Here is a 27,480-nt window from a genome sequence, read left to right as displayed (position 1 = left end):
TCAAAGTCTACCTGTAACAAAGCAGGTTCATTTCGCTCTACCTCAACCACTCTGCAGCAGGAGGATTTGAAATGGTGCCAGCAATTGGTCTGATATTACAAGAATTTAATGGGTATAATTCAACTTTACTATCAAGTCAACCTGTGGAGTGGTATTTAATGGGAGTAGTTTTTTAACGGTGTGTTATCCTTAGCGTTTTTTTTTTGGGGGGGGGGGGGTTTAACATGCCACTGGCTGCATTATGTAATCATTAGACTGTCCCACACCAGTTTTTCACCTCTGACATTTTGCTTCTCTTCCATAGACTTGTCTGTACAAATGGATTTAATTGAAGCTGTTCCCTTTTGTGAACAATTTGGAATTCAGTGTCTTGTACTTGTGCATTTGACGTATGGTGGTACTACTAGCCTTGTGATGACCTGGTCTGACATTGAACCTCCATAACTTGCCATAAGTCTACAGTAACTGGCTCATCTGGGTCCTGTAATGTATAGCCAATGTGAAGGTGGTATAAGCCTGTCTGTCAACCCCGAGGGCAATAAAATGCGGTTTTTCAAACGTCTTCCATGACCAGCAGAATCTAAAAACGGCACTGAGGGAAGACATTTGGTGCTTGAAGACATCAGAGTAGGCAGGTAAACTATGCAATCTTAAATCCCCTACAGCCCACAGATGTGTGCAAGTCTGATTACATAAAGGGAACTTCCCACACATCTGTTAAATTATCCCTGTATTTAGTTGCTGTATGAATTTTTAATATAAAATGGATGTGCACTGGCACTACTGCAATTTCATCAATACAGCTGTCCACGTAGTTTGCTATAAGGATGCATTCTTAGATAATGAGCTGACGAATGGAATTTGCATTAAATTAGCGGCTTCAAAATGAATCAAATCCTGTGTAAAATCAGGCTCTGATCATTTGTGTTTCAATTAAAATGTGTAGATCCAGTCATGAACACATCCATACTGTATGGAACCTTTAATTTCAGATTAATGTTCAGAGTTCACATGAGTGTCCTTCCAAACCAAACAATTTCACTACCCTGGACAGGACATGAGAAATGTTCCAAGTCTATAAAGCTCCGGCTGCTGCAGATATTTGCTTTCCACTTTCCACATGTGGATGAGAGACACTGACACTTTCTAAATCCCTCTTTGTTCCAGGCATACATGTCAAACAGTGTGTGGTCAGTGTAAATATTAATTTGTAAATGAGCAGACATCCAATAATGGTGATAATGATGGTAAAATATACAGAGGATTTTTCCAATTGAGAATATCTTTTACGTTCCTCTACATACTGTGTAACCCCATCAGAATTTAATTGATTCAGTGGTGAAGGTTTAATTAAGTTTTAATGCTGATCTCCTAAAATCCAATCTTTTGAGTTGTTTCCATTATTTAAACTGTCTCCTGATACTTACACTTGGTTCCTACGTGCTGGAAGGTGCCACATAAATTGATTTAATCAATCATCAATGTTGTTCACGGTCACAGTGAATCAAGTTGTGTAAACAACTTCTTGGCCAATCAAACAGGAATATAATCACAATTGGCCAAGGGAAAATGATAAACCTGGACAGTTCCCATTTGAATAATTAGCTTTTTTCCCCAAACATGTTGGGTCCAGCAAACACATGATATTCTCTGAAACTGTGACACTAAATGAAGGTGAACAATAAAAATTAAAGAAGCAAGATGGGGAGAAATAAGAAGTGCCATACATTAAATAATGTTCACTTTCATATCCATCCGATTGTTATCAGAGGGTTCAGATTAGGTGTAAATGTTGACACAGCCACAGCTGGAACTTGGTTTCGATGAATCTCTGACTTTTTATCACTGACATTTTAATCACTTTGCAGGTATAGTCATAATGTATGAATAAGGGCAAACATGATATTCATCTTTTGTGCAAACAATAGACCACAAGCAAACCTTGAGCAAATCCTGATGGGAAACCAATAACACTGTTGTGATTAATGTACAAGGTGGCCTAGAGGCCTGTTTCCTGCAGTGTTTAATATGTATTATCTTGCTTCGTGCTGTGAAAATGTTCCAAACAGTATAGTCTGCGTAGATACACTGTGTATTAACCACTTCACTCGAAGAGATGCATTCATCACCTTGAACGTGACAACACTTACCAGTGGTACAATTAGGAACAGCAGGGGAGTCAAACTCATTTTAGATCACAGAGAACATAATTTGTTCTCAAGTAGACTGGACTCATAAAATTGATGCGTATTAACCTATGATGAATTAATCAGTGAGTACATTTAGGACAATTTGTTGCTTGTTGGTCTGTGTATCTGTCCTATTCTTTTCTCTCCTTCTATTTCCTAACTCCAACCGCTACAGCAGCTTGCTCACGTGAAAAACTGTTGGGTTTTTCTCTGTAAAAGTGCCTTGAAATGATTGTGTTGTATTTGCTGCTATATAAATACATTTGAATCTAATCAACACCAAGTGTTTGCACTTCTTTTAATGCAGTGTGAAAAAGTTACCAGCCTAAGATATAAGGACTATTGTCTCTATACAGCATTCTTCAGTGTAATCTTCAATAATAAAACGTTTACAATCTATGTGGGGTAAAATAATGAGATTGGTCTCCATTTAGTCTGAATTGATTTGAATCACAGTGAAAGGAGTGAATGGCCACCATCGATAAATGTTTTGTGTTCCTGCCCAAACAATCACTGACTTTGTAAAACAGGAAAAAACACAGAGAATAATCTGGAATCGAGCACTGTAAGGCAAAAATGTAAAATCTGCAAAAGACATGAAAGAACGCTTAAAACTGAAAGGACAAAAGTGCTTTGTATTGCATACACAATTACAAAATAAAGTTCTAATTAGTTTCTGATACAATGCCAAATTTTGACTTTTTGGAATCATGTTTACATAAGAGGAGAAATAGTTTTTTGGTTAATGAAGTGACATACGTCTGAAGTTGCCCGGTCCAATATGGCGGAGGAGGGGGAGAGGTCGTCGACGGACAGACAGGAAGTGTGTCCGTCAGTGAATCCCCTCCGATGTGTGCAGCACCAAATTCGGCCCGTGCAGTTGGTTTGAGGCGGCTCGTTTAGGATCATGGCTGTCTTTTGCTGTCTGGTGTGGACGAAGAGCTGAAACGCCGCCAATCATGAGTGGGCCTGCGTGGGGCCTCTCGGAGGACATGGACCGACAGATTATTCAGGTGGGGGCCGCTGGCAGACATATCCGGGCGGTGTTAGCGGTGTCACGGAGCGGAGCGCCACGGAGAACCAGCAACCTGCGCTAACGCTGTCAACGCTAGTCTGCTCCGGTGTGGCTTCACCCACATTTAAAGTCAACTTTACAGCCAAGCGTTTCTTAAAATACACAGACCCACTGTTGTATTCAAACGTGTTTTAGAGTTTACAGGTTTGTCAAATATTATCCACACACTGTGATCTCCATGCACTGCCAGAAATGTTACTGCATTTGAGGATGACTAGACATGTAGTACTTTGGCTAGGGGTGACAGGAATCTCAGGTTAGTTTTAGTATTTCAATGATGTTGAATTTTCATGGCGCACAGATGATATTTGTGTACTGAGATGCGTTTCTTAGCATTACAGGTGAACTCTCCTTAAATCAAATAGTGTGCTTTTAGTATCTATGTCTCCTAAATATGACCTGCTACCAAGGAGGAGTGTCTTCTGAGAAACATATAATACAAAAATCGTAATCAGTACGTCATGTGCAGTGAGATAACATGCATTGATTGATTGAAAAAGATATCTTTTCATCTTCTCTCGCTTAAAATCAGTTTCTGTTATGTCATTCTAGCATTTTTAGTATCTTAAGTATTTGTTTTCTATGTTAAGACATCCAAATATGTAGCATACTAGAAACTCGAGCTCCCAACCGTCCATCCACCTTAACTGCTGCTTCACCTAACTCAAGATCACTTAAGCCTTGGAGCCGATCCCAAGTTCACATTCACACCTAAATCTCGGTGTAAATCTCACATTCACACCTAAAGGCACCATGTCTCACATCTCTCTCTCTCTCTCTCTCTCTCTCTCTCTCTCTCTCTCTGCCTCTCTCAGGCTGCATGCGACGACGACATCATGCGCTCCACGGCGGTGGGCATGTCCGACCTGTCCGACGAGATCCTGCTGTGCATCCTCCGCCACGTTCCGGTGTGCGACCTGCTGCTCAGTGTGGCCAACGTCTGCCACAAGTTGCAGGTGCTGTGCCACGACAAAACCTTGCTCACCAACGTCAGCCTGTCTGAGGAGTATCAGGTATAAACACGCCCGAAAGGGAACTGCGCCGGGCACAAATAGGTACATTTCAATGACTTGGGGATCAATACGATGCTAAACATCTATTGTTTTTCTCCCCCCCCTTTTGTAGGCCGACGACCAGCTGGCGCGGTCTGCGTTGCGGCACCTCCGCAATCACGTGCAGTCGCTCAGCCTGAACGGGTGCTACTGGCTGTCGTCCTCCACCATGGAGCAGCTCACGCGCTGCAGGGGCGTGACGCGCCTCGACGTCACCGGGTGCCGCCTCACTTCCCTCCGCCTGTCCCGTCTGCTCTCCTCCCTCTCTTCGCTCACGTCGCTCGCCTTCGACGTGACGCCGAGCTTCAACTCCGCCCAGCTCAGCTCCGAGGCGGTGGACGCGCTGAGCCGCCTGTCGGAGCTCCGACAGACGCTGCTCACGCCCAGCTACGGCGTGGTGCCGTGCTGCGCCCAACTCCGCAAGTAGGACTCTCTGGGTTCGCTGAGATTCGACGGCAAATCCGGAATACTTCAAAGAAAAATGGAGCACGTCTCCAGGTTGGGGACGCCTGGAAACAAGCATTATTTTCCTGACACGGTGTGGTGTGTATGTGTGTGTGTGTGTGTGTGTATATGTTGTTGTGCCGCAGGCTAATGCTGCAGTTTGACATCCCAGATGTGACCAGAGAAGGTGTCGGAGTTTCCTGTCAGCTGATGGTTGGTCAGAGCAGCGTGCCGCACTACCAGCAGCTGGAGGAGTTCACTGCCAGGCTGGCTCCAGGAGAGGTGAGGCGTCCCGCGTGTGCACGTGCATCGCAAACAATTACACTGCCATTAAAAACCCGTCAGATTTGCATCCGTCTGACCTTCCACGCCTTCTTTTGTTTAAATGAATGGGTGTGTTTCATTGGGTGAGCCGTGGTTTTATGTGGCATGTATTCAGAATGACAACAAATAATGTAATAATGGCTGGAAACAGAATCATTTGGACTGTTTTAAATGTGATAAAGGCAATAATGTAATATAATAGTAAAGGTTTTTTGTTTTTTTTTAAGCTATGATAGTTTTTTCCCTCAATAAATGAATATGACGACGATCCTATCCACTATACTTATTTTTCACAAGGAAGCTGCACAAAACCTGAACAATACCTGCTTGTATTACAATTTGAAAGTGCTTATTATTGCTATTCAACATGTTCCAACTTATTGGCAAAATGTTATTACATAATTATCCATTATTACATAATGGATCAAATGCCTCATTACACTGTTGTAATGACTAGAATCATACTTGTTAATATAGGCTTATTTTTATTTTATTTTTCCATGTTTCATCTTAAAATATTTAGCGTCTTGTGTTTTAAAGTGACTCTACCGGGAGCCAGTGGGAGTGAGGAGTCAGTTTTAGTTGTTGATGTTCATCTCGGCTACGTTGTCAATACTTTTCTGAAGCAAATTCCGTCTTATGAACACGTGTTTCCAGCATTTAAATTTTGCGGAGCGAGTTTGTTGACACTCGGCTCTCGACTCGCGCTGGAAAAACGATCAGTTTCACAACATTTCATTCCCTCGGCTTGACGAGACTTTCTCTGAGACTTGAGATTTGTTTTTGTTTCCGTGGTTGAGGAAGTAGATCACGTTCATCTGCGTCACAAGCTGGAGAGAAAATGATTGAAATGCCCAGAAGGGGAGGAAGGAGCTGATCTGTGTCTGATTCTCAGGTGAACCAGACGCTGCTCCTCCTCTACCTGGCGGTGTTCAGCGTCAACGTCCCCAAGCGTCTGCGGGTTTTCCTCGTGTCGATCCCCGGTCCCAACCCCGCCCACTGGCCCGCCGCCCCGGCGCTGGCCCAGAGCCTGAGCCAGCGGGGGGACCTGGTGGCCCTGCAGCTGCCTCGCTCCTGGCTCGACCCCCTGGCGCTCAAGCGGGCGCTGGAGGGCAACAGCCCCAACCACCTGAGCTTCAGCCGCTGCCCCACGCTGTGGCCGCAGGCGTTCCAGTCGCTGCTGGGCGGGGGCGTCCGGGACGCCGCGCAGCTGACCAGCCTGAACCTCAGCGGGATCAACCACGTGCCGTACGCCGAGTGCCGGAGCGTGGACGACCAGCTGGTGGCGGCGACCATGAGCCGGCTGGCGGACGGCTGCTCCAACATCAAGCACTTGAACCTGATGCACAGACACTATCACCACGAGCGCGCCGCCACGCTGGACGGGAAGAACCACCTGTGCGCCGGCCTGGCCAAGCTCAGGCACTTGCGCTCCCTCACCCTGCCGGCCTGCGCCGTGTCGGACGGCGCCAACGCGCACATGGCGCCGCACTGCACGCCGCCCTCGCCGCTGTTCCAGGGGCTGATGAAAGTGCCGCGCGTGGGACTCCAGAACTACAAGCCCGACTCCGAGTGCTCCCAGTCGGGCAGCACCACCTCCGGCCTGGCGCTGCTCTCCGCCGGCTGCCCGTCCCTGCAGACCTTCGAGCTCATCGGGCCGGGCTTCGCCTCCGCGCTGCCGCGGCTGGAGCCGTGCACGCGCGCCAGCGTGGAGCCGCGCGGCATGTGCGCCTGGGCCCGGGGGGTGGGCGACGCCCACCTGGCGGCGCTGGAGGCTCTGCCGCAGCTGCGCCGTCTGACCCTGGCGGGACTCCCCGGGGTCCTCCGGGGGACGGGACTGGTGCAGCTGGCCAGGCACTGCAGGGACATCCGGGTGTTGTCCCTCGCGCATTTGGGCTCTTTGAAAACGATGAACTACACCGCCGCCCTGCTGGACACGCTGAGGCAGTGCACGCAGCTGCAGGAGCTCAGGTCAGACGAGTCCCTGGTGAAACCTTCATTTACAGCACGAACACTGAACTCAGTCCCAAGTTAAAATAATCCTCGGCAGCTTCAGTGGCGCCACAAACAACAACACTTTCGTCAAATTGTCAAATCTATTCATCTTTATTATGGTGAAACCTACATGTCCGGTCCGACACAGTTTGGGTTTTTTTTGTGTGTGTTTTTAACACACCTTATTGTTTTAATCCACATACAAAATAAAACCATCAGCCAGCAAGTTATCCATTTAATCAAGAAGAAATGCAAAATGTCATCTAATTCACCAGAACAGTCATGATAACAAAAGAAATAATAATAAAAATAATAATGCTAATACAATATTTCTAAAGATGGAGATTCATTAAAAAAAGAATAGATTGAGTGACGGAAAAGAAACGATTTTAGATCGTCTCTCTAATCGTAAGTCAGGAGCAAGCAGTCATCAAAAGGCTGTTGAACTTGAATTTGAGAGATAATTGATCTTTGTCGCAGCTTGTAACCTTTCATGAGGCATATTAAAGACTCACTCTTTAGATCATTCCGGGTTTAAGTTTTGTTTTTTTATTTTAATAATGCAACCGTTGGTGGGTTTTGGGATGGCCAATCAGATTACAGGTTGTAGATCCCTTGTTTTTTTTCCCCCAATCATCAGCTTATAAATACCTCATTCTTGAGGAGTGGCAGAAAACTGACATAAAGAACATGCAAAAAACAAAGTCGTCAAAGTCAAGTCATAGATGCCATCTGCAGCTGTTCGTGTCTTTAATGTCTCATGTTTAAATGTGTTTTTTGTTTTTTTTTAAATCATTGTTTGTGTTGCTCAGGTTAGAGCAGCCCTACCTGAACGCTAACGCGGTGTTCTTCGAGGCTCTGTCCTGCTGCTCCCGCCTGCAGCGGCTCTGCCTCATCTCGCGGAGCGGCACCTTCGACCCGGTGGCGGCAGAGACCTTCATGGAGCGATGCCGCCACGTCATCATGTGCCACATGTTCACGGGCGGGACCCTGTTGGCCTGCCGCACTCTGCAGAAGGTTCTGCTCGACAGGTCAGTGAGTGTTTTTCAGCGAGCGAGGCCACATCGGCTCCCGTCTTTCCAACTGGCCTCTGTTTTGTGTGCCATGCCAGGTTTTCCGCCGAGCGCTCGGCCCTCAGCGTGGTCGTCTATCCGCTGCAACATGAAGACTTGCCGTCGGTCATCAGAGACATCCCGCTGACGCTTCTCGATCGGGTGACTTTGTTCCAGAGTCACGTGGCGCAGCCGCCACATCTGTCCCCGTTGTGATGCCGACGGGAGGTGCAATAATGTCCTTTATTTACTGTAGGAACTAGAATTTACAAAGAGACTGTTACATCCATTCTGTGTCAGGCTGCTGTACAACACATCAATCATGATTGTTTGAATTTACGTGACACGACGGTGACGACCATCAAAGGGACGCTATGCTCTCCGTCAGACTGACTTGAGTTGTCGTCAGTGGCTCCACGGTGCAAATCGTTTCTGGTACTACGTCACTCCGGTTCTTATAAATAAGTGCCAACTATATCATCCATGGGTTTGTACTAAAAGTTTGTACCCGAGATTGTACATCAAAAAAGGTTTTAATAAACTAAACATTTTAATCTCTGCTTGACTGGTGTTTTTCTGGCAAAACTGTTGGTTTTTAATTTGTTACTACAAACTTAGATCTTTGATTTATTGTTTCTCTTGCACCCATGGTGTGACAAGTTTTATACTGTATGATCTGTGTGTGTGTGTGTGTGTGTGTGTGTGTGGGGGGGGGGGGGGGATTAAAAATGCAAGGTTAATTCTTGTGTATATCGAAGTACTACTTTGATATAGTACAGATTGCATTTATTGAGACGATTCAAAATGTTTTAGAAAACATGCTTCAGTGCACAATTGGCAACACTGAACAGCGGTAATTCAATGATTTTTGTCTCCAATTTAATGGAGATCCTCAAATAGCTCAGATACATGCAAGTAACTTTTTTTTCTACATGAATATTAAACTAAAAAACAACATTAATAAAAGGCATTGAATATTTTGACTGATGTCTTGTGACTACTGCCTCTGATTGAAAATCAAAATGATATGATCTTATGAAATACAATACATTTTTGGATACTGTATTTTTGATGAGCAAAATTATCTGAATGTCCTTAAGTCACTTGATAGTCAAGGTAGATTGTTAGAAGTGAATTTACTCGGTCTGCTTTGAAGCACAAATGTAACACTGTTGTGGAATAATGATAATAATTTCATTTGTAATGGAACTTTACGTTGAGTTAAATGAATATAAACAGGTTAGAAATGCAAGTATTTGATAACCACTATCTGGTGTGGACACCTTTAAAATAGTAACAAAAGCACTTATGAAAGTATAAAAAGTTTAAAGAAAGTAGTTTTTAGGTGAAGTTTGTCATTTTATGCACAGTTTTTGTGTCGCTTTGCGCGGTTTTATGTGTAGTGTATGTGTTTATGTGCAGTTTCGTGTAGTTTTCCGTTTTTGCAATATGTAGTTTCATTTGCCGTGTTTTGCCCCATAAAAAACTACAATTCCCATGATCAGGCATAAATAGTCACTATCGATACTATCGTACTCTTAGAAATGTCGATACTCGAGTCGTAGAATCTCGCAGTGGCTCCGTTATAAAAAATAAGCTTTTTTTAAAAGGATTAAAAGTCATGTTATTGATCTGTGAGGACTTGAAAGCGATTTAAATGAGGTGTAGTTCCGGTCACGGCGCGGTATCGATTAGTCGGGTCTGCGAGTCTGTCATTGATCCAGCGTGCTGAAATCCAACATGTCAGCGGCCACAGTATCTGTTCACAGCCACGGGACTCTTTGAGTTTGTGGTCGCCTGCGACGTGTTTAGTCGACGAATTAATCGCGGTTCAAAGATGTTGACGACCTTCGCCTGCTCGTGCGCGCGAAACGGGGGGAAACTGGTGGCCCCCGTCGCCAGTCTGTCCCTGAGAAGACTCACTCTGACCGGGACGCGGGATTTTCCACAACACCTGACGTGCAGGTCCGTGTCCCTGTCGGCGTCCTCCCGGGTGGCCGCGCCGTCCGGGGACCCTCCTGGCTGGGAAAGCTTCGGCTCGCTGTCCGCCGATCTGTCCGCCAGGAGGTCGTTCAAAAAAACCAGCCCGGACCTCCGAGACCTGCCACACCTGGATGGAGACCCCCGGGACGAAGGGGAGGAGGAGGAGGAGGAGGAGGAGGAGCCCCTTCAAGCTGCGAGGAGGCCGAGGAGGAGAAACACACCGTACTGGTACTTCTTACAGTGCAAGAGGCTGATCCGAGGAAACAAGGTTGGTACCAAAGAGCTGGTGGTCCTGCTGGCCCGGGCCTTTGCATGTGGGTGTCCCGTGGAGGTGATTTCTTTGGTTTCCGTCTGTGGTGCATGTGGTGCCACATAAATACAGTTGAGTGTTAACTTGTTTTGTGTCCCTCGCAGCTGCAGGAGGCTCTGGACATGTTCAGCAGGGACATGCTGCAGGGGGAACGGCTGCAGCCGGAGGAGTTCAACTACACCGTCCTGATGGGAGGCTGCGGCCGGGCCGGGCAGCTCCAGAAGGCCTTCAGACTCTACAATGATGTACCGTCATTTATGATAACAAACATTAAAAAAAAAAAAAGAGAGAGAGAGAGAGAGACAAGGTCACATCCTGAGCGATCAGAGATGCCAGTCGACTGCCCGGTTATGGCTGCAGTCTTCGTCGTCACATTGCTGTAATGTCTCGGTTGATCTATGATTTAGATTTTTCCCCAAAAGAAAAGCATTTTTCTGAATGAGAAGAAGCGGTAATCTAAAGTCAAAAGAAAAGAAAAAAAATCTACATACACACAGCTCTTATAAAAATCAGCTTAAAGGGGTCACATTATCAAGCTTTTCGAAACACTTTCACACAAGTCCCATTGTATTCAAAGTTTATTGCTTCTCCTTGATTTTCCCCCCATTTGAATATTGGATCCTAGCAGCTGCATTCAGAATCTGCTGCGTCTGTGTGAGGTGGACTGGCTCCGCCCACACACATGCCCATCTATGGGAAGAGGAGGAAGGACTTCCTCTCGTGGTGCCATGTGCCAGAGCAGAGCTGCCTGATTGTGGGAGGAGTCAAAGGGGGGAGGAGTCTACCTTGATTGTGATTGGCTAAACCCCCGATGACACTATATAGGGTTTGATTTCTGATTGGCTGCTTGGAGCAACACACTTTTTACAACCTGGAGCAAGCCGGGGAGAGAGAGGACACACTTTCTTCACTTCTGGGGCGTCGGTCAAGAATGGAGACGATTATTACTGCTGGAAAACCTGAAAGAAGTCAATTTTGCATATTATGACCCCTTTAAGGCTACGAAGTCATGGCAGGTGGTTCAGGATCTCTCGGTGAACAAACCATGACACGACGCAAAACATTTCCCCCCTCACCGTTTCCTGTTTGTCGTTTCTAATAGTGTTTGCGTGTTCCCTCCCTCCAGATGAAGAAGCGAGGTCTGGAGGCCTCCGACGCCACCTACACGGCGCTCTTCAACGCCTGCGCGGAGTCGCCCTCCAAACCCGCCGGCCTCCAGCAGGCTCTGAAGCTGGAGCAGGAGCTGCGTCGCAAAAACTATCCGCTCGGCACCATCACGTACCACGCGCTCCTCAAGGCCCAGGCCAAGACCAACCACCTGCAGGCCTGCCTCCACACGCTCAGGGTGCGCAGCCGATCAAAGGGGGGGGGCGTTTGGCGCCGCGTCGGGTCTAACCGTGGGTGTGCTTGTAGGAAATGCTGCAGAACGGACACGTCGTCACCCAGGAGACGTTTCACTACCTGCTGATGGGCTGCTTGAACGACAAGGAGACGGGATTCAGACTGGCCCTGCAGGTAGATCGCAGAGTTTCAAAGCTCCAATCGTATTGGTCATTAGTTTTAATTAATTTTGTTTAACGCCGAGGAACATTTGAGGTCATTAATTATCCAAAGAGTTTCAGTACATGATCACATCAGCCAGAAGTTTTCTGTGCTTGTGAGCTACAGCTTCGAGGTGATATTAAGTAAGATCCATTTTATTGTCTGCTCCAAGCGGTGACAGACATTTGTCTTTAATAAGGCCCTAGACAATAAAATACAACACATATTTAAAACACACTTGAGCCACATATACAGACATAAACGAAAACAGGAAACAGTAGCCGATCAAAAAAGGAATTTTTATATATATATATATATAAAATAAATTATTTAATTTATTAAATATATATCATTCGTTTTAAAAGTAATTTATCAATAATGTAATTATGAATTAGAATTATTATGAACATAAATCTATAATTTATAAATAAAATCAATTGTAACGAATACATATTTTTAATGTACAATTTAAAATCAAGTCCTTTTATTGCACCAGTTTCTATATTTGTTTGGTAAAAGTGTAAAAACTCCACAAGTATACTTTTTCAGTTTAAAGTTCAAGTAAATTCTACCGAAGCTCCATCTGACCATACATTTGTTTTCACAAGCGGCTGATATTTTATTGTGAAGTTGGGTTTAAGAACATCGTTGCGGTCGGACTTCCTCCTTAACCCGTGACGGAACTTCCAGGTGTGGCGCCAGATGCTGCGTTCAGGGATCATTCCAGACTCGCACAACTACGACTTGCTCCTGCGAACAGCGCGGGACTGTGGGCTGGGCGACCCCGCCGCGGCCTCCGGCGTCCTGCTGGCGACCGACTGCCGGGGTCGGAGTCGCGGGAGAGAAGCGTCGGCCCCCAGAGCCTCGCTGGACGTCGACCTTCTGGAGAAGCAGCTGTTCCCGCAGCCCGACGCACACGGCGGCGGTCCGCGGGACGCCGGACACGACTCCGCTCACCTGGTCCCAGTCGGTGCGACGGCGAGCGTCCCGCCGTCCGTCTGCGCCGCCGAGTCCACGGCCCCAAACCTGCTGGACGTCTTTGAGGGGAAAAGAAGTGCGGTGGTCTCCCTGGGGACGGCGGCCGAGGCGTCCAGTCGACTCGCCCTCGTCGGTGGAGCTCAAGGTCTGCTGGAGAAGATGGCGAGCAACGGCGTCAGCCCGGGCCTCCGGACTCTGAGCCTGCTGGCCGACATGGCGGAGCCGGGCGCCCCGTCCCTGCAGGGGCTGTTGAAAGTGGCCAAGCAGCATCGGGTGAAGCTCGACGTTGGGTTTTTTAACTCGGCCATCCGCAGGGCGGCCCGGGCGAACGACCACGAGGCGGCGAAGGTACGAACGCAGAGACACTGAAGCGCAGGTCTGCAGCGCCCGCATTGTGTAACAGTGATGGCGCAAGATGTGATGATGATGTAGTTTTTATTGTCACTATACCAGGTACAATGAGATTAAACTCCAGTAACAGTGCAACAGTGTACAGAATAGAAAGAAAAAAGTGCAGAATATGTAAAAAACATAGTAAGGAGAAATAGTGCAAGAAGGAGGGGGGGGGGGGGGGGGGGTGTAGAGGAGGTCCAGTCCTGAGAGCAATACAATATGTTGTGTGTAATTTACAGGTAATAAATGTTACTATATACAGATGTGTTCACATTATAATGTGCAATATAATTTTTACTTTCCACCCACAAAGTATTATTACACATTATAAAGTATAGGCCAGTTGTGTTCACATTAGGTGGGTATGGAACGTAATGTAATAAATGATCAACTCATTATGTAATAATGCCACATTTTGTAATAACTTGTTAAAAAAAAAAATTCTTCTAATTTAACCTTTATTTTAATGTTACAATTTGGTGCATTGTGCAATTAATTTCGCCATTTAGCCATGTATATAGTTCTATATGTAATGAAAAAAGAAGTTTCAGTTGGACCAGAATTATATGCCACTCGTTATGTAACCTGGCAATGGTAGAATCGGGTGGGACTTTCTCGATCACCTGCCACTGTGGCTGGTGGAGTTTAAAAGTTACGAGCCAATCAGTATTTCTACCAGCAATTTCTATTTTCTTGAAAAAAATGAAACCAGATAGTAAGCGCCACTGAGTGCATTTAAATCATTTAGTAATAACTCCTGCAACGTGAACAAGTTATTGCGAAATGCAGCGTTATTACATAATGAGTGGTACATTTATTACATATTATGTAATGAGGTCATTTCAGTTCTATTACATCTCACCCACACTGGATCTGATGTGGATGTTTTGAATCAGATGAGCCTTAAATGGCCGTTCAAATTAAAATTTTTGCCCCCCCCCTCCCAGGCTGTGCTGAGTGTGATGCGCCAGCGCAACGTGAGCGTGGACGTGCAAACGTTTGGCTGCCTTGCATTGGCCTGTGAGCGGCAGAAGGACGGCCTTCAGCTCCTGAACGACATGAAGGTGAGCGACAACCCTAAAACACAGGATCTAAGTTAATTTGAAGACTTGCGTCAGTACGTCATCAATTGAAATTATAAATGACATTTGAATTCTGCCACGGCCGCTTTGTATAATTGAGACATTTCTCCATTGTACAAAGCAAATTCCACAGAAGTGAAAAAAAAACCAAAACGTGCTCATGTTTTAAAGTTCATCTTAAAATGGGCTCCAGTGTTTCTGCGTCTGGTTAATATCTGTCTGACTCATTTCATGTCGGGCCTTTTTTTTTGGGTGCAGCGATGAGCCGTGTTCATGACAATGTGCAGTGGTTTCTATCATGTTATAATCTCCTTTTAAATTCAGAGCCTTGACACCACCGCCATCATTTGTTTTCTCGGGAATCTCCCCTCATGCACAGATTTCTCTGGATTTTGAGATTTTTTTCTGTGCAGGTGGTGAAATTCTGAGGTTTTTAGCCATTTTGCAATCAGATTATTGCACTTTTTGCAATTTCCTCCACCTTTTTAAATCTGAACAACTATATTTAGGATCAAATAAAACAAAGCTTTTTAAATCATACATCATTAGTAAGTGTAAGAAAAAGCAACAATTTTGCTTAGGACAGCAGTAATATATAATATGTATATAATGCTATAAAATATATTCGTATTTAAACATAATAAAATGTATATATTGCAATAGAGAATATTATTGATTGAAATATTGCCACACTATATTTTGTATTGAAATGTAGCTAATGAAATTTAAATAGTATATTATTATTATTTGTATGCTATTATTATTATTCATATATACATTCATGTATATATGTATAAGTATGTTTGATGTGCATGTATAAACTGTATATATGAAACATGTGTTATATATTGAGTGTGTATGTAAAAGTTACTTTTTATGTCTTTGTTTTTCTGAAGACTGCCAAATTAAATTCACAAATCTGATTAATATTAATATTAAACTATATACATTTCAAAATAAGAAAGCATGTTTTGTTGAAACTTAGTTCCTTCCATTGCTTCCTTTTCTTAACTATTCTGAAAAATACAATAATAATTGTATTAATTTGGCAGCTTGGTGTTTTTTTTACCCATCAGGTGTTTCTTCTGCTTTTCCTCAGGAGGCGGGACTTAAGCCGAATGTCCACGTGTTCTCCGCTCTGATTGGCCGAGCAGCTCGGCGACTGGACTACGTCTACCTGAAAACGATCCTCCAAACCATGACGGACATGGACGTGTGGCCCAACGAGGTCATCATCAGACAGCTGGAGTTTGCCGCACAGTATCCTCCCGACTACAACCAGGTGAGGCTGTGTGACGGAGGAGCAGGACACTCAGTCGTCCTCCGGTCGGCCACAACGTTAAGAACACCCGATATGAAGAGAAAAAAAAGTATTTATACGAGTGTGACTACAGGTCATGGCGCTGCAAGACTTCACAGACGTGGTTCCAGATGCTCTGTCAGACTCCCAGTGGTGTCCACGCCACGATGGTCAACCTGTAATCAACCAATAATCACACATGATGTTCTGGTCGATCTCTGTGATTAGACACAGCAGCTCTTGCAGAAGTGAATAATACACTTAACAAATGACTAAGAAAAAAAGACATAATTTCGGGCACAGCTGCCACAGTTGGCTTGCATATTTGCTGTTGTTACCGTCGCCAAGGAAAGTTCATTCCTTCATTAATTCATTGGTATGTATGTATTTTACCATGTTTTTGCACACACTCAGATTGCATGCAAACGGCTAGCCCGTTCCGAATATGTCCCAAAAAAACTGTGAAAAATATTTTCCCAATATTAAGCGGATGAGAAAAATACCTCACGCCCGTTGCCATGGAGACGCCCCCCGCTCAGTGTTTCACACAGTGATGGAGCTACCTCGTGAGCGTCGATACGAGCTCACGGCTATCATGCTTGCAATGCTAACTGGGTTTCCCAAACAAATGTGGCGCTGGCGAAAGGTCTGCGCTCTACCGATTGCAGCTCTAGTTTGCAATGTGTTGTCATGGCAAATCTCTGCAAAATTCCACTAACGGACATCGATTATACTCTCGATAAGAATCAGCCACCACAGCTACTGTAACAAACTTAAGCCATGTGAAAGTGGGTTGTGATTATTTTCCTTCCTCATTATTAGTGGAGGCTCAGGAGGAAGAATCTACTCACGTATGTCTATGACGGCTATCTGATGCGACCCCCTCTCTCCTTCCCCGTCAATCCCAGTACAAGTCCCGAAACAACTACCTGGTCCACATCGACGGTTTCCGTGGTTACTACCAGCAGTGGCTCAGACAGATGCCGGCCCAGAGCGCCGACGGCGAGAAGGCGGAGCGTCGACCTCAGAAAGACGAGCTGACGGAGGCACGGAGGAACCAGAGGGCAGCAGCCAGGAGATTTCATTCCCGGAACCCGGACAAGAAGAGCAGCAGCGTGCAGACGCTGTTCTAAAAACATTTTTAATGGAATATACGTTGCAGAAAAATGTACAATTCAAGCTCATCACATGAGTCACGAGACTTGGTATTTAAACGTTTATATTTGTATATTGATTTACTCTTTAACTTCAGACTTAAATAAACTGATGATTCGAAGCTGTGTCATTAAATCTCGTCGTGTCTGTGTTGTTCACAGCGTGAGAGTCGGCTGGACCAGCCAGCAGGGAAGCAACAGAAGCGAACTTCACTTAAACACAAGTCGGGAAATAAATGTGTTTACACTCATTTCACCACCAGGTCTTTTTGGGAGCCGTCCGAGCCAGTGATAAGATTCTACAGTGATTAGATCCTCTTGCGTTTTCACCATCTGCTCTTTTTAGAGCTGGACTGAACTTTCCTTTCTATGGAAACTAAAGGCCAGGATCTAAAGTCAACGTCTTAATTCTTCAACTTCTGCATGATGCAAAAGCAGCGGCTGTTCAGATACGCCGAATTGTGGCTTTTAACACTATGATCATTCTGGCTGTACAAATAAAATACCCCCGAGTGACAAATCCTTGGATGAGTCTCGAGAAGAATAAAAAATAGCCTATGTGGTCTTTATTTCACATACATTTAATTGCTTATTAAAAATGGATTTTAGCCCAGCTTATGTTGCGGGATGGTGGGACACGTTTTAGATTAGACAGGGTAAAACATTAGAAACAAGCGTGAAAAAAATAAAGAGTTCAACTGATCACCAGAGACGTTATTAGAATTACTGATGATTAAAACATTACTTTCAACATGTCAGAAGAGCACTTAAAATTCAGTACAGCTACTGTTATATTAAATCAAAATACTCAATTTCAAGTATTACTTTTTCAACCAATTCACTTGAATTTTCAATGGTGGACATTTACTGCGATTCCCTGCATATCTATGTTCAAAAGACATGTGAGATGTAGAAATTGAATAGAATTCCAGTTTCACTATAAGCAGGTTGACCTCAAACTAAATGATGTTTTCAGTTTGGGTGTCATCCTCAACAGCAATTTATGTGTGTTTATTGATTGATTGATTTATACACATGTTTGTATTTATGTATTTTACTAACTTCTGTCATCATCCAAGGACCAGTGTTTAGATTTTGGGACGTTAACGGCTAACTGTTTCTGAATAAATCCCAAAAAGCTGAAAATTAAAAGGTCACATAGAGCAGGCAGTGCAAATAAATAAATAGATAAGTAGTGCAACAATAGACTACAAATACATCACCAGGTAAATAAATACCAGTAATAGTAAGAATCTTATAAAAGTGCAAGTCAGATATAAATTCGACAAAGATTGTAGGTTAAAGGTTAAAATATGTATCAGCAGGCGCAAGAAGTTTTTGGACCGGTTGTCATTTTAATGTTGAGGCGGAAAAGTTACTTGTAATCTCACTTACTTTTAAAAACAAGCAATCAGTAAAGTAACACAGTTATATTTTAAAGTTGTAACTATCAATCAGTAATCGGGTTACTTTTTCAAAGGAGCGTATTAGTTATATGTATTAAGTGTGGTAAATTAAATATTTCCGTTCTATTCTATTGAATATGTGCTGTTGTTGTTCCTCCACTCCGGCTGGTGGCGCTATAAATCGGGAAGTGTCACAAATCTCCACAGACGAAGAAGAAAAAGAAAGACGATACGGTCGAAGTTCCGCAGGCGCGAAACTGAAAACATTAAAAGTTGTTTAAATCTAAAGTTTACGGTAAGAAACCCCCGACATGTGCAACGAGGAGGCGTTTTAACACCAATTACTGCTTGACGTCGCGACAGTTCATCTCAACGGAGGTGTTTTCTTTTTTTTTTTTCCCAATACGCGTTTGGCTTTTTGTTTCCTTGCGAGCTTCCTGGGAGACTAATGGCTTCTATCGTGACAAGAAACAAATCCTCTGCGGGAAACTCGCGCGAACTCAACTTGTTGTGTTTAAAAAAAACAAACCTGACTCGTCACACCAGTTAAGTTTCTGATTTCTGTTTCGGTTTCCAGAGATATTCGTGATGGACGGCGCAGAAATCGTCATCATCCTGAGTGACGATGAGGAGGAGGACCAGAGTGATGAAGACCTTTCCTGTCTCATAGTGGAGGAGAAGCACGACAAGAAGCCTGGTAACCACAGTTTGTTGCATTTCATTTATTTAAATGTGCAAAAAAATCCAAAGAAAGATGTAAAGCAGGGGCGTCAAACTCATTTTAGTTGAGGGGCCACATCCACTTAATCTGACCTCTGGACAAGTCAAACATAACTTATTAAACTGCAGATATGGACAAATGCAAAGTCTTTCCTTCTTTTGATATTATGTGTGCGCATACAATTGTCATGTACTTGTACAATGACTAAAAGTAGTCAAATAGTACCGTAATAACCCTTTTAATTGAAAGTTTAAAGTTTATCTAGGTTACGGTGCAAAGTTGATATGATGAAAATGTTTCTGCTTTCATGAAACCAAACCACTACTAAATAAAATGGCCACAATATCGACAGGAAGCCAATTTGAATGAAACTTTCCGGTGTAAAATACAATGAAATGTCCAAAACAAAACAAATGGGTGTTTGTGCAAACTCACCTGACTAGTTTTTTGGGGGTTTCTTTGCAGTAAGGCAGCTATCTTTCATGCCAACATCACTGATATCTCCGCTGGGGTCTCAATGTTGTTGTGTCTGCGACTCTTTTCTTGTAAAGCTCTATATTTTCTTTTGAAATTGTCATAATTTAATGTATAATCTTTAATCTACGTAGTGATTTGCTGGGCCGATTGGCCTACGTTTGACACCCCTGCTTTAAATTCTGAGCCCCCAGCTTTTAATAAGTAATATTTTTTGGGAATAAGTTCTGTCAGTTGATTATTAATCTAACCATGTTGGTCAATATTTAAAAATATTCATTCAATAAATATTTTTAAATATTGACCAATGGTAGATGGTTGGTTTATTATGGTTTATGTCCATTTACTCAACTATATTTTATGTATTCCTCTTGTTTGCAGTGTAATTAAAGGCTCTTATATACCGTATTTTACAGACGATAAGCCACGACTTTTTCCCAACGCTTTCAACCCTGCGGCTTATAACACGATGCCGCTAATTTATGGATTTTTCCGTGTTAACGGGCTTCGTGCTGCCAGATTCTACTTCCGCATGTAGATGCATGCTGTTTTTAGTGTATCTGCTTCTCCAAAACTTGCCTAAAAAGTGACGTTTCTGCTCGCCTTGCCTCGATCTCGGTATCCTGAATAACCCGGAGCGCCCTTCCCCTCTGTGTCAGACTGTGTGTCGCCTCCAAGCAGCCTGGATGAAGACCTGGTGGTCACCTTCTGCCAACGGGCCGAGATCCTGCCGCACGCACGCTACGACTGTCCGGTGCACCCCTTCTTGTGAGTCGACCGTTTCTATTCACCAGCAGGTTCACCCAAATAAAACGACGACGACAAAACAACCGTGGTTTTCTTCTGTTCTGCTCAGATGCACAGAGTCGGAGACCGACGCTCCAGTGGGGAATAACAAACTCATTTGTGATCAGTGCTTTTGCTACATCTGCGACAAGCTGGCGGCGTCTGTACGTATCAGTCTGATTGGTAAACGTGATCGGAAACGACTCACTGCGACTCGGTTCTTTGACGAAAAGGCACAAATGCATCACTTGTCTTTGACGTTGGGGCGACTTCAAGTTTCTGAAGTTATTCTTCATTATTTATACAAACGCAGTTGGAGTGGGGTGTATTGCAGCATACATGTTTTAGTGTTGTCTTTAGTTTTCCTACCAAGTTTCAGTTGGAGCACTTTGTACTGCTCACAATCTCAAAAGTGATTTTTTTTTTTTTGTTGCTTTTCTTCTTGTTCTTCCAACATTTTTGCTGCATTCCCTCCCCCAATACTAACCCCAGGAAGATTAGACGTTTACACTTGGGAAAAAACTGATTTTAATACCGAGATTTCTATGCAAAACAAATCTCACAAAAAGAAGCTGATCTAAGAGTTTGAGACCGAAGGCTTTTAATCGTTACACTAATGGTAAAAGCTGAAACCGAGTCAAGGCTGCAGATAAACTAATCAGTTTAACTTTTTTGAAAACATTTCTGCATCGACATACTGACGCAGGTTTGAAAATATAACCTTTAACTCGTGTCAGTTCAGAGCTGCCGTCCTTGCGAGTTACATTCTGGGCTGCAGAAACAAATCCACCTGATTTATTCCAAACATATATATCCCAATCTTATAATATTGACCCAAAAACCTCACCCCCCCCCACTGTTTTTACACAACTGTGCATCATGCCGTTATTCGTATCCGATCTCACGGGAGCGTAATTTCCCCGACGCCTGCAGGTTTCTGCTTGCGAGCGGCGTCTGACTGCTTGCCGTGTTGGTTTCAGTGTGAAACGTGGAGCCGCGGCGTCGTCTGCCACTGCAACAGCCACAAGAGGAGCAAATTCTGGAACGAGCTGAGAAACGGCGCGCTGCTGGGACGACTGAAGAGCTTCAACATCACCCTGTCGGAAGCCGACGCCCACCTCCGGCACGCAGGTCAGGAAGCCGGGGTTCACCGTGGTGGAAAACGTCACACTTGAATTCTGGATCTCGCGTGACTGACGTCGCGTCTCCTGTCCCCCCCCCCCCCCCCCCCCCCCACGTCCAGAGATTATGTTGCAGAGCTTCAGACCGGCGCTGACCACTCTGTTCTCGGCGTTCCTCAAGGGGAAGCCAATGCCGCAGTACACCCAGAACCAGCCCGCCGTCTATCACGAGTGAGATTTTGTTTCACTATCCAAGGATTCAGATTAAATCACTGCCTTTTTACACGCGGAGCTATTCAAACTGTGGATGCTGTTGTGTCTGTGCGTCTCTTACTGAGTGTTTCAAGCGAATAACCCAAGATCTCTGTAGCTGTGAGTCTGGTTTTTAAATTCGTCACCTGACATTTCCGGGCACCTTTGAGCTTCCTGCCGTGTCGTTGAGACGCTTTCAGGCTCTGGAAGTCCCTACGGGGGACTGTGGGTCAATCCTGCTTTGTTCAAAGCTCATTAGTCGGCGGGTATTGCTGTATTTGTGAAACGCAGGATAATGGGTGTCTAAATTTAGATTAAAACAAGCTTCGAGCTCAGGAGAGCAACGGCTCTGAATGTTGTACTTACTTTTTTTTTCCTGCACTGGTGACATGATCGGACCCTCTTGTTTCAATAACCTGCTTTAAAGCCATAAACTGACAGTACAGATGCCTTGTAAATGGAACGGATTTCAAAAAAGCGACGATATGACCTGATGCTTGTGGGCCCAGAACCAATGAAATGACATCGATCACGGTGGTGCAATCGAACGGTGATGTTTCGACCGTTAAAAGACGACATGCCGTTGCCTGATGTGTCGTCTCCGCTTCCAGTTATCGAGGCGTGTACGAGCTCGTGTCGTCCTTCCTGGACAAGGCGGATAAAGAGGAGAGCAGAGCTGCAGCCATCATGAATCTGGGCGCCGCCGAGGACTTCCTTAAACATTTTTTCCTCGACGGGTACCGCAAGCGTCACTTTGAATCCAACGTCGGGACGCCTCACCAAAGTTTGTGATTTAATCTCCATGTGTTTTTTCCCCACCAGGATGTTCTTCTTTCCGACCTTCATGGCAAATCCCAGTCGGGCTAAATTAACGTTACTGCAGAGGTGAGCGCGCATACAGACTCCCGTCTATTGTGTCGCGTCTTTAAGCGATTCGGTCGGATTGACTTGCGCTTTTCGATTTCAAGGGTAATCAACAAAGTGCAAAGGCTGATGGTAACGGCTAATTTCACTTCGCTGTTCATCCACAAGCTGCAGGAGTTTTATAAAGGATTGTCTTTCCCCTACCATTTGAAGAATATGAAGAACAGGTGGGTGTTTCACACTTTGTCCTGTTTTTGCTTGTGAAATATTGTTAATGTGGTGGCAATGATGTGTGTGTGTGTTTGCGCTGCAGCCTGTCTGTGCGCCCCTGGGACGACGTCCTGCTGGTGACGGTGCTGAAAGGACAGAACGTGTCGGGCGTCCGTAAAGACAAGGGAAAGAAGGACGTCCTGATAGAACCGATTAGTGTGGTTCTGCTGAGAACTGAAGCGCTGCAGCACCAGAACAGGTTCGCAGATTTTTTTTTTTTTCTTTACGTCGACTTCAGAAACGTTGCATTCAATAGAAATAAACACAAAAATGCAATCATGTAAGTCACATATTCCTTTAAATACACAAACATGAAATGTTGAATGCTACCAGCAATTTACAATCAAGTTTAGGTGATTTAAGGTTTTTAATGGGGGGGCAAAAAAAAAAAAAGTTGCGTATGTTAAGGCCCTCAATAATGTGTTGGTTTTGGGGGAATAATAATAATAATAATGATCCCTACGGTTTCAATTGGGTGTTAAAGTGAAGAGAGTTCAAGGCAGTGGCTCGACAAAAAGAAAAATATTGGTAAAATGATATTTTGTTGCCTATTGAGGTGTCTTATTCTACGTTTTAATGGGTTTGATGTTCTCTGAGAATCACTGAAACCAACGGCCTCATGAAAGCTGTGTTACGTTCTGAAATATGCACAGACGTTTCTCTTTCCCCGGCTCCAAACCAGCAAACGCTCCTCTTTCCCAGCCTTATCTGGTAACGGAATGTCAAGGTGAACTGTCGGTTGTTTGTGACACTGAGTGCTTCCAGCCACTACTTTCTCTGCTCGCTGACTTTGCCAAAATAGATAAAGAGTCGCGGGGGTGCAACCTTGGACAAACACTCAAAGGCGGACTCTGTTTTTGACGCGTCTCTCGAGGGGCCTCAATGAAATACTCCTGGTAGAAAAGCCTTTGTTTTTAACGAATTTATTCCAAAATGAGCATGGACACTTGGATTTTGATCCTGACCAAACAATTCAGACAAACTTGCATTAATTTTCATGAGGCTGGATTATTCTAACGGCTGCAGCTCATCCACATCCCTCGCCAACACAGAGGGTGGAGCTGCATTTACACACGGGCACGATGCTTTACGGATATAATTTTTCCGTCATTCGTGGTACAATCCTAACATTCTTAATGTGATATCCAGATGTGTAGTGTCACGACGACAATGTCAAACTTCCTGCTGACACACTCACTACTTTTAAACGAGGCCTTAAAGAGCAGATTTTAACATTTCCTTTTCATTTATTCTCCTTTTTCTGCGTTTCTTGATCGCCTTATTTGACTGTATTTCCACCAATTCCTTGGTGTAAAGCACCGTGTCTGACTGGTTCTGTAAAAACAAGTTGGTCCTTTCAATAATCGGGTCGTACGGCGCTGCTGAATCTCACCTCTGCGTCGCAACTTCCTGCAGGTACAAAGACCTGTGTCGATATCTGCGAGTTGTCAAGACGGACGATCCCAAATGGTGAGTTTCCACGCTTCGGCGTTCTTCTAACCGAGACGGCCGCCTTCAGTTTCGGCGTTGACCTGGCGCCGTTTTGCTCCCGTAGCTTTCAGCCGCTTCAGGGCCTCATGCCTTTCTTCATGTGCGCGGCGGGGGAATTTAACATGGCTGCGAAGAGCCTCCTCCCCACCGGGAACGCCGCCGCCGTCAGCGTCACGCCGCTCCTCTTCCGCATGTACCTGCGCATCTTTGAAACGGCGACGGTACCGAAGCTCATCGCCTGCCGCCTGTCGGAGCTCTGCAACCCCAACGCCACGTGGGAGGCAGTCAAAGGTCGGACGGCAAAGGCATTTTTTTCACTCTGAAACGTTAGAGAACCACATTTCTTTTGGTTCTTCGAGAAGTTAAACTCCCGTCTCTCCGTAGGGGCGATGCCACTAAAGCGCACCGAGCTGGTGAAGTTTGCCATCCTGGTTCAGAGACACTGCTTTGACGTCTACATCGATGTAAGTATTTGGTAATGAATGTTCTCTGCAACGCAAGACTTGATTAGACGTTTGTCATCCACGTCATTCCGGCCATTGTCCTGGAGGATTGAAACTGCATCTGTCAGAGGGTAGTTCGGATTCTTTTAAACAGCATTGTGTGGCACAAATGAAGGTCGACATGTTTTCTTATCAGAGGAACGGGACGCTGCACATATGAGAATACAAGTAAACATCTTCGTATCTGTGTTATTAAAGTCGTCTGGGGCCGATTTCACACAGGTCCATCCTGGACAGGTGTGGATGTGACACATTTACACCGATTTAAAGGGGTCATTTGATGCAAAATTCACTTTCTAAAGGTTTTCCAGCTGTAATAATCGTCGCCACACCTGGAGCGACGCCCCAGAGGTGAAGAAAGTGTGTCCTCTCTCTCTCCCTGACTTGCTCCAGGTTTTAATAAGTGTGTTGCTCCAACCAGCCAATCAGAAATCAAACCCTATATAGTGTCATCGGGGGTTCAGCCATTCACAATCAAGGTTGGCTCCTCCCCCTTTGACTCCTCCCACAATCAGGCAGCTCTGCTCTGGCACATGGCGCCACGAGAGGAAGTACTTCCTTCCTCTTCCCATAGACGCACATGTGTGTGGGCGGAGCCAGTCCAGCTCACACAGACACAGCAGGTTCTGAATGCAGCTCCTATGATCCGATATCCAAATGAAGGAGAATCAAGGAGGAGCTGGATTTGGGGCAATGAACTTTGAAAACAACATTTCTGAATCCAAACTCTTTGTTTGTTTCTGATTCAGTCGGAATGTTGGTCCAGTTTACTCACAATCGTCAACTCGCCGTCTGGTTCCTCCGGCGCTGTGCTGCCTCCCTCCACACAGTTTCTATACGTATGTAGTTGTTGTTTATTATTATTGTTTATTTTAACTTTTTTTTTTTTTTAAATATCAGTTGATGTTGTTTTCCTCTCTGCACTATATGTCCGTGCTGACTGACCACTTGAAGGACGCCCGGGAGAATGTGAATTCGATACTCCTCAATCAGGATGGCAGCAGGTTTTACATCCCGCGCTACTTCCTGGAGGTCAGTCTGCTCCAACGTACCGATGTACCAATGTAAAAAAACATATCAAAAAAAACATATCAACAGATATTAGTTTTTATCTTGTGTGAAAATTACTGTCAAAATTATTCTATTTTTAACTATTCAAAGATGAGATCTTGTTCTTTTATGAAGATTAAAATTACAGATTCACCTAGAATTTTACTGACCTGCATTGATGAAGTGTAAAGATATCAACACTATAATGAATAAATGCCTGAAATTAAATGAGTATGCTGATAAACCCTCTGTTTGTTAAAATCACGTCATAAATCCTCAATAATAAACATGGACACACTCAAAGCTTTATCAAATGATGTCTCCTTTGCTCACTTGTGTCTTTTATGAGACGTCAATACATCTTTCTTTATTCTTATTTTATTATAGGCATGTCACATTTCAAACATTTTGTCAAATCGCATACATAATCCCTATATAAACACACACACATCCAAAAGTATATACACCATCTAATGATGATAAATAATTAAATTCTAACCTTCACCTTGATCAGGTCTGTTGCAGGTGATTTGACCTCGATCACGGGAAAAAAAAAACCTTCTCTGTGGAGAAGCGATCACATACCGTCTGTCCCGGGTGTTTCATATTTGTGTCCCGTGGTGTTGCTGTGTTTGCAGATCTACCCGGACCAGGCCCTGCTGCTGTTGGTCGTGGGGGCGTTGGCGCAAAGGATCATCTCTTGCCTTCTGTATCCCGCCATACCCGTCATCAACACTTTCAAGGTGGAACCCCCTGTCTCTCCTCCGCTGACTTCACCACACAACTGTGAATTTTCAACACGCGTTTCCACGACAGTCGAATAACAAAACACAAACTCCCCCCCCGGTAACGTTTCTGGCTGGCAGGAGAACCCGTGGGCGTCCAGCTGGCTGTACGACAGCTTGTCCTCCAACATGGAGCGCTTTAACGCGTTTGCTCAGGCCATTGCACAGGAGATGGAAAGCACAACAGGTATGGACACTCTGGTTTTCTCCCCTCCTTGTGAATCGCTGAAATACACTCTTTTTTAAAGTCCTTATTTAGATTTCTTGTTTATTGAGTGTCAGAAAAGATTCAACTTTAAGAGGAAATCCAATGACCTGGAGGAAGAAGCAAGTAAAATAAAAAAAGAAACCCTAACCCTTCGCTCATCAATGGTGCAAGAACGGTTGAGTGGCCTGGCTGTGATTAGCATAAACTCAGATGTGGCACAGCAGCTGCCATATGTTGAGCTCATTGATGACTCTGCATCCAGAAAATGCAGATGTGTGCATCTGTAAAGTTCTTGTTCCACTGTTGATGGAGCCGATTTTTTTTAAACTCCCCGTCTCGTTTTCCCCTCCCCCGCAGGCAGTCCAGTGGCGGGTAAATTCGACTCGCCTCCGTCGACGGCAAGTCTCGCGGCGCTGAGCCGAGACGGCTTCTTCAGAGAGAAGCTGTGAGGGAACGCCAAAGAGGTCCCGTCCCGCTGACTGGATCCATTCCGATCGATCACTGTGTTCATTGTTCATTTGCATTTTTCTCCACGACGAGATCTTTAACTCGAGCTGCGAGTGACAAATGACAAATACGCTTGTTTACTGAAATCATAAGTTGCTACGGCGTTTATATTAAATGATTTAAACCCTTTTAAATGTATTTTGCTAAGTGGGGGGGTGGGGAAAGTCTT

The 27,480-nt window shown here is 44.6% G+C and overlaps 3 protein-coding genes across 3 annotated transcripts; all 3 read left to right on the top strand.

Moving 5' to 3' along the window:
* Nucleotides 1-3,101: 3,101 nt before the first annotated feature.
* On the top strand, nucleotides 3,102-8,642 carry fbxl18 (F-box and leucine-rich repeat protein 18). Its single transcript, XM_080520699.1, has 7 exons — nucleotides 3,102-3,202; nucleotides 4,080-4,277; nucleotides 4,390-4,739; nucleotides 4,907-5,042; nucleotides 5,980-7,055; nucleotides 7,892-8,110; nucleotides 8,191-8,642. Exons 1-7 carry the CDS (start codon nucleotides 3,149-3,151, stop codon nucleotides 8,345-8,347), a joined length of 2,190 nt encoding a protein of 729 aa, XP_080376825.1. The 5' UTR covers nucleotides 3,102-3,148; the 3' UTR covers nucleotides 8,348-8,642.
* A 1,267-nt stretch (nucleotides 8,643-9,909) lies between these two features.
* ptcd1 (pentatricopeptide repeat domain 1) lies at nucleotides 9,910-17,268 on the top strand. Its single transcript, XM_080517149.1, has 9 exons — nucleotides 9,910-10,382; nucleotides 10,529-10,669; nucleotides 11,551-11,769; nucleotides 11,838-11,939; nucleotides 12,657-13,292; nucleotides 14,285-14,401; nucleotides 15,519-15,701; nucleotides 16,628-16,924; nucleotides 17,036-17,268. The coding sequence occupies exons 1-8, from the start codon at nucleotides 9,969-9,971 to the stop codon at nucleotides 16,850-16,852; spliced, it is 2,037 nt and encodes a 678-aa protein (XP_080373275.1). The 5' UTR covers nucleotides 9,910-9,968; the 3' UTR covers nucleotides 16,853-16,924; nucleotides 17,036-17,268.
* Nucleotides 17,269-18,494: 1,226 nt separating this feature from the next.
* Nucleotides 18,495-27,479, top strand: LOC308147218 (uncharacterized protein). The gene is made up of 18 exons (XM_080519325.1): nucleotides 18,495-18,574; nucleotides 18,857-18,976; nucleotides 20,134-20,242; nucleotides 20,331-20,424; nucleotides 21,241-21,391; nucleotides 21,504-21,612; nucleotides 22,245-22,370; nucleotides 22,456-22,518; nucleotides 22,602-22,724; nucleotides 22,811-22,966; nucleotides 24,184-24,237; nucleotides 24,323-24,549; nucleotides 24,643-24,722; nucleotides 25,511-25,600; nucleotides 25,716-25,793; nucleotides 26,450-26,554; nucleotides 26,678-26,783; nucleotides 27,162-27,479. Exons 2-18 carry the CDS (start codon nucleotides 18,868-18,870, stop codon nucleotides 27,251-27,253), a joined length of 1,872 nt encoding a protein of 623 aa, XP_080375451.1. The 5' UTR covers nucleotides 18,495-18,574; nucleotides 18,857-18,867; the 3' UTR covers nucleotides 27,254-27,479.
* Nucleotide 27,480: the final 1 nt, after the last annotated feature.

This window comes from Blennius ocellaris (assembly GCF_963422515.1).
Source record: "Blennius ocellaris genome assembly, chromosome: 3".
Lineage (NCBI taxonomy): Eukaryota > Metazoa > Chordata > Actinopteri > Blenniiformes > Blenniidae > Blennius > Blennius ocellaris.
This window is presented reverse-complemented; position numbering and strand designations above follow the sequence as displayed.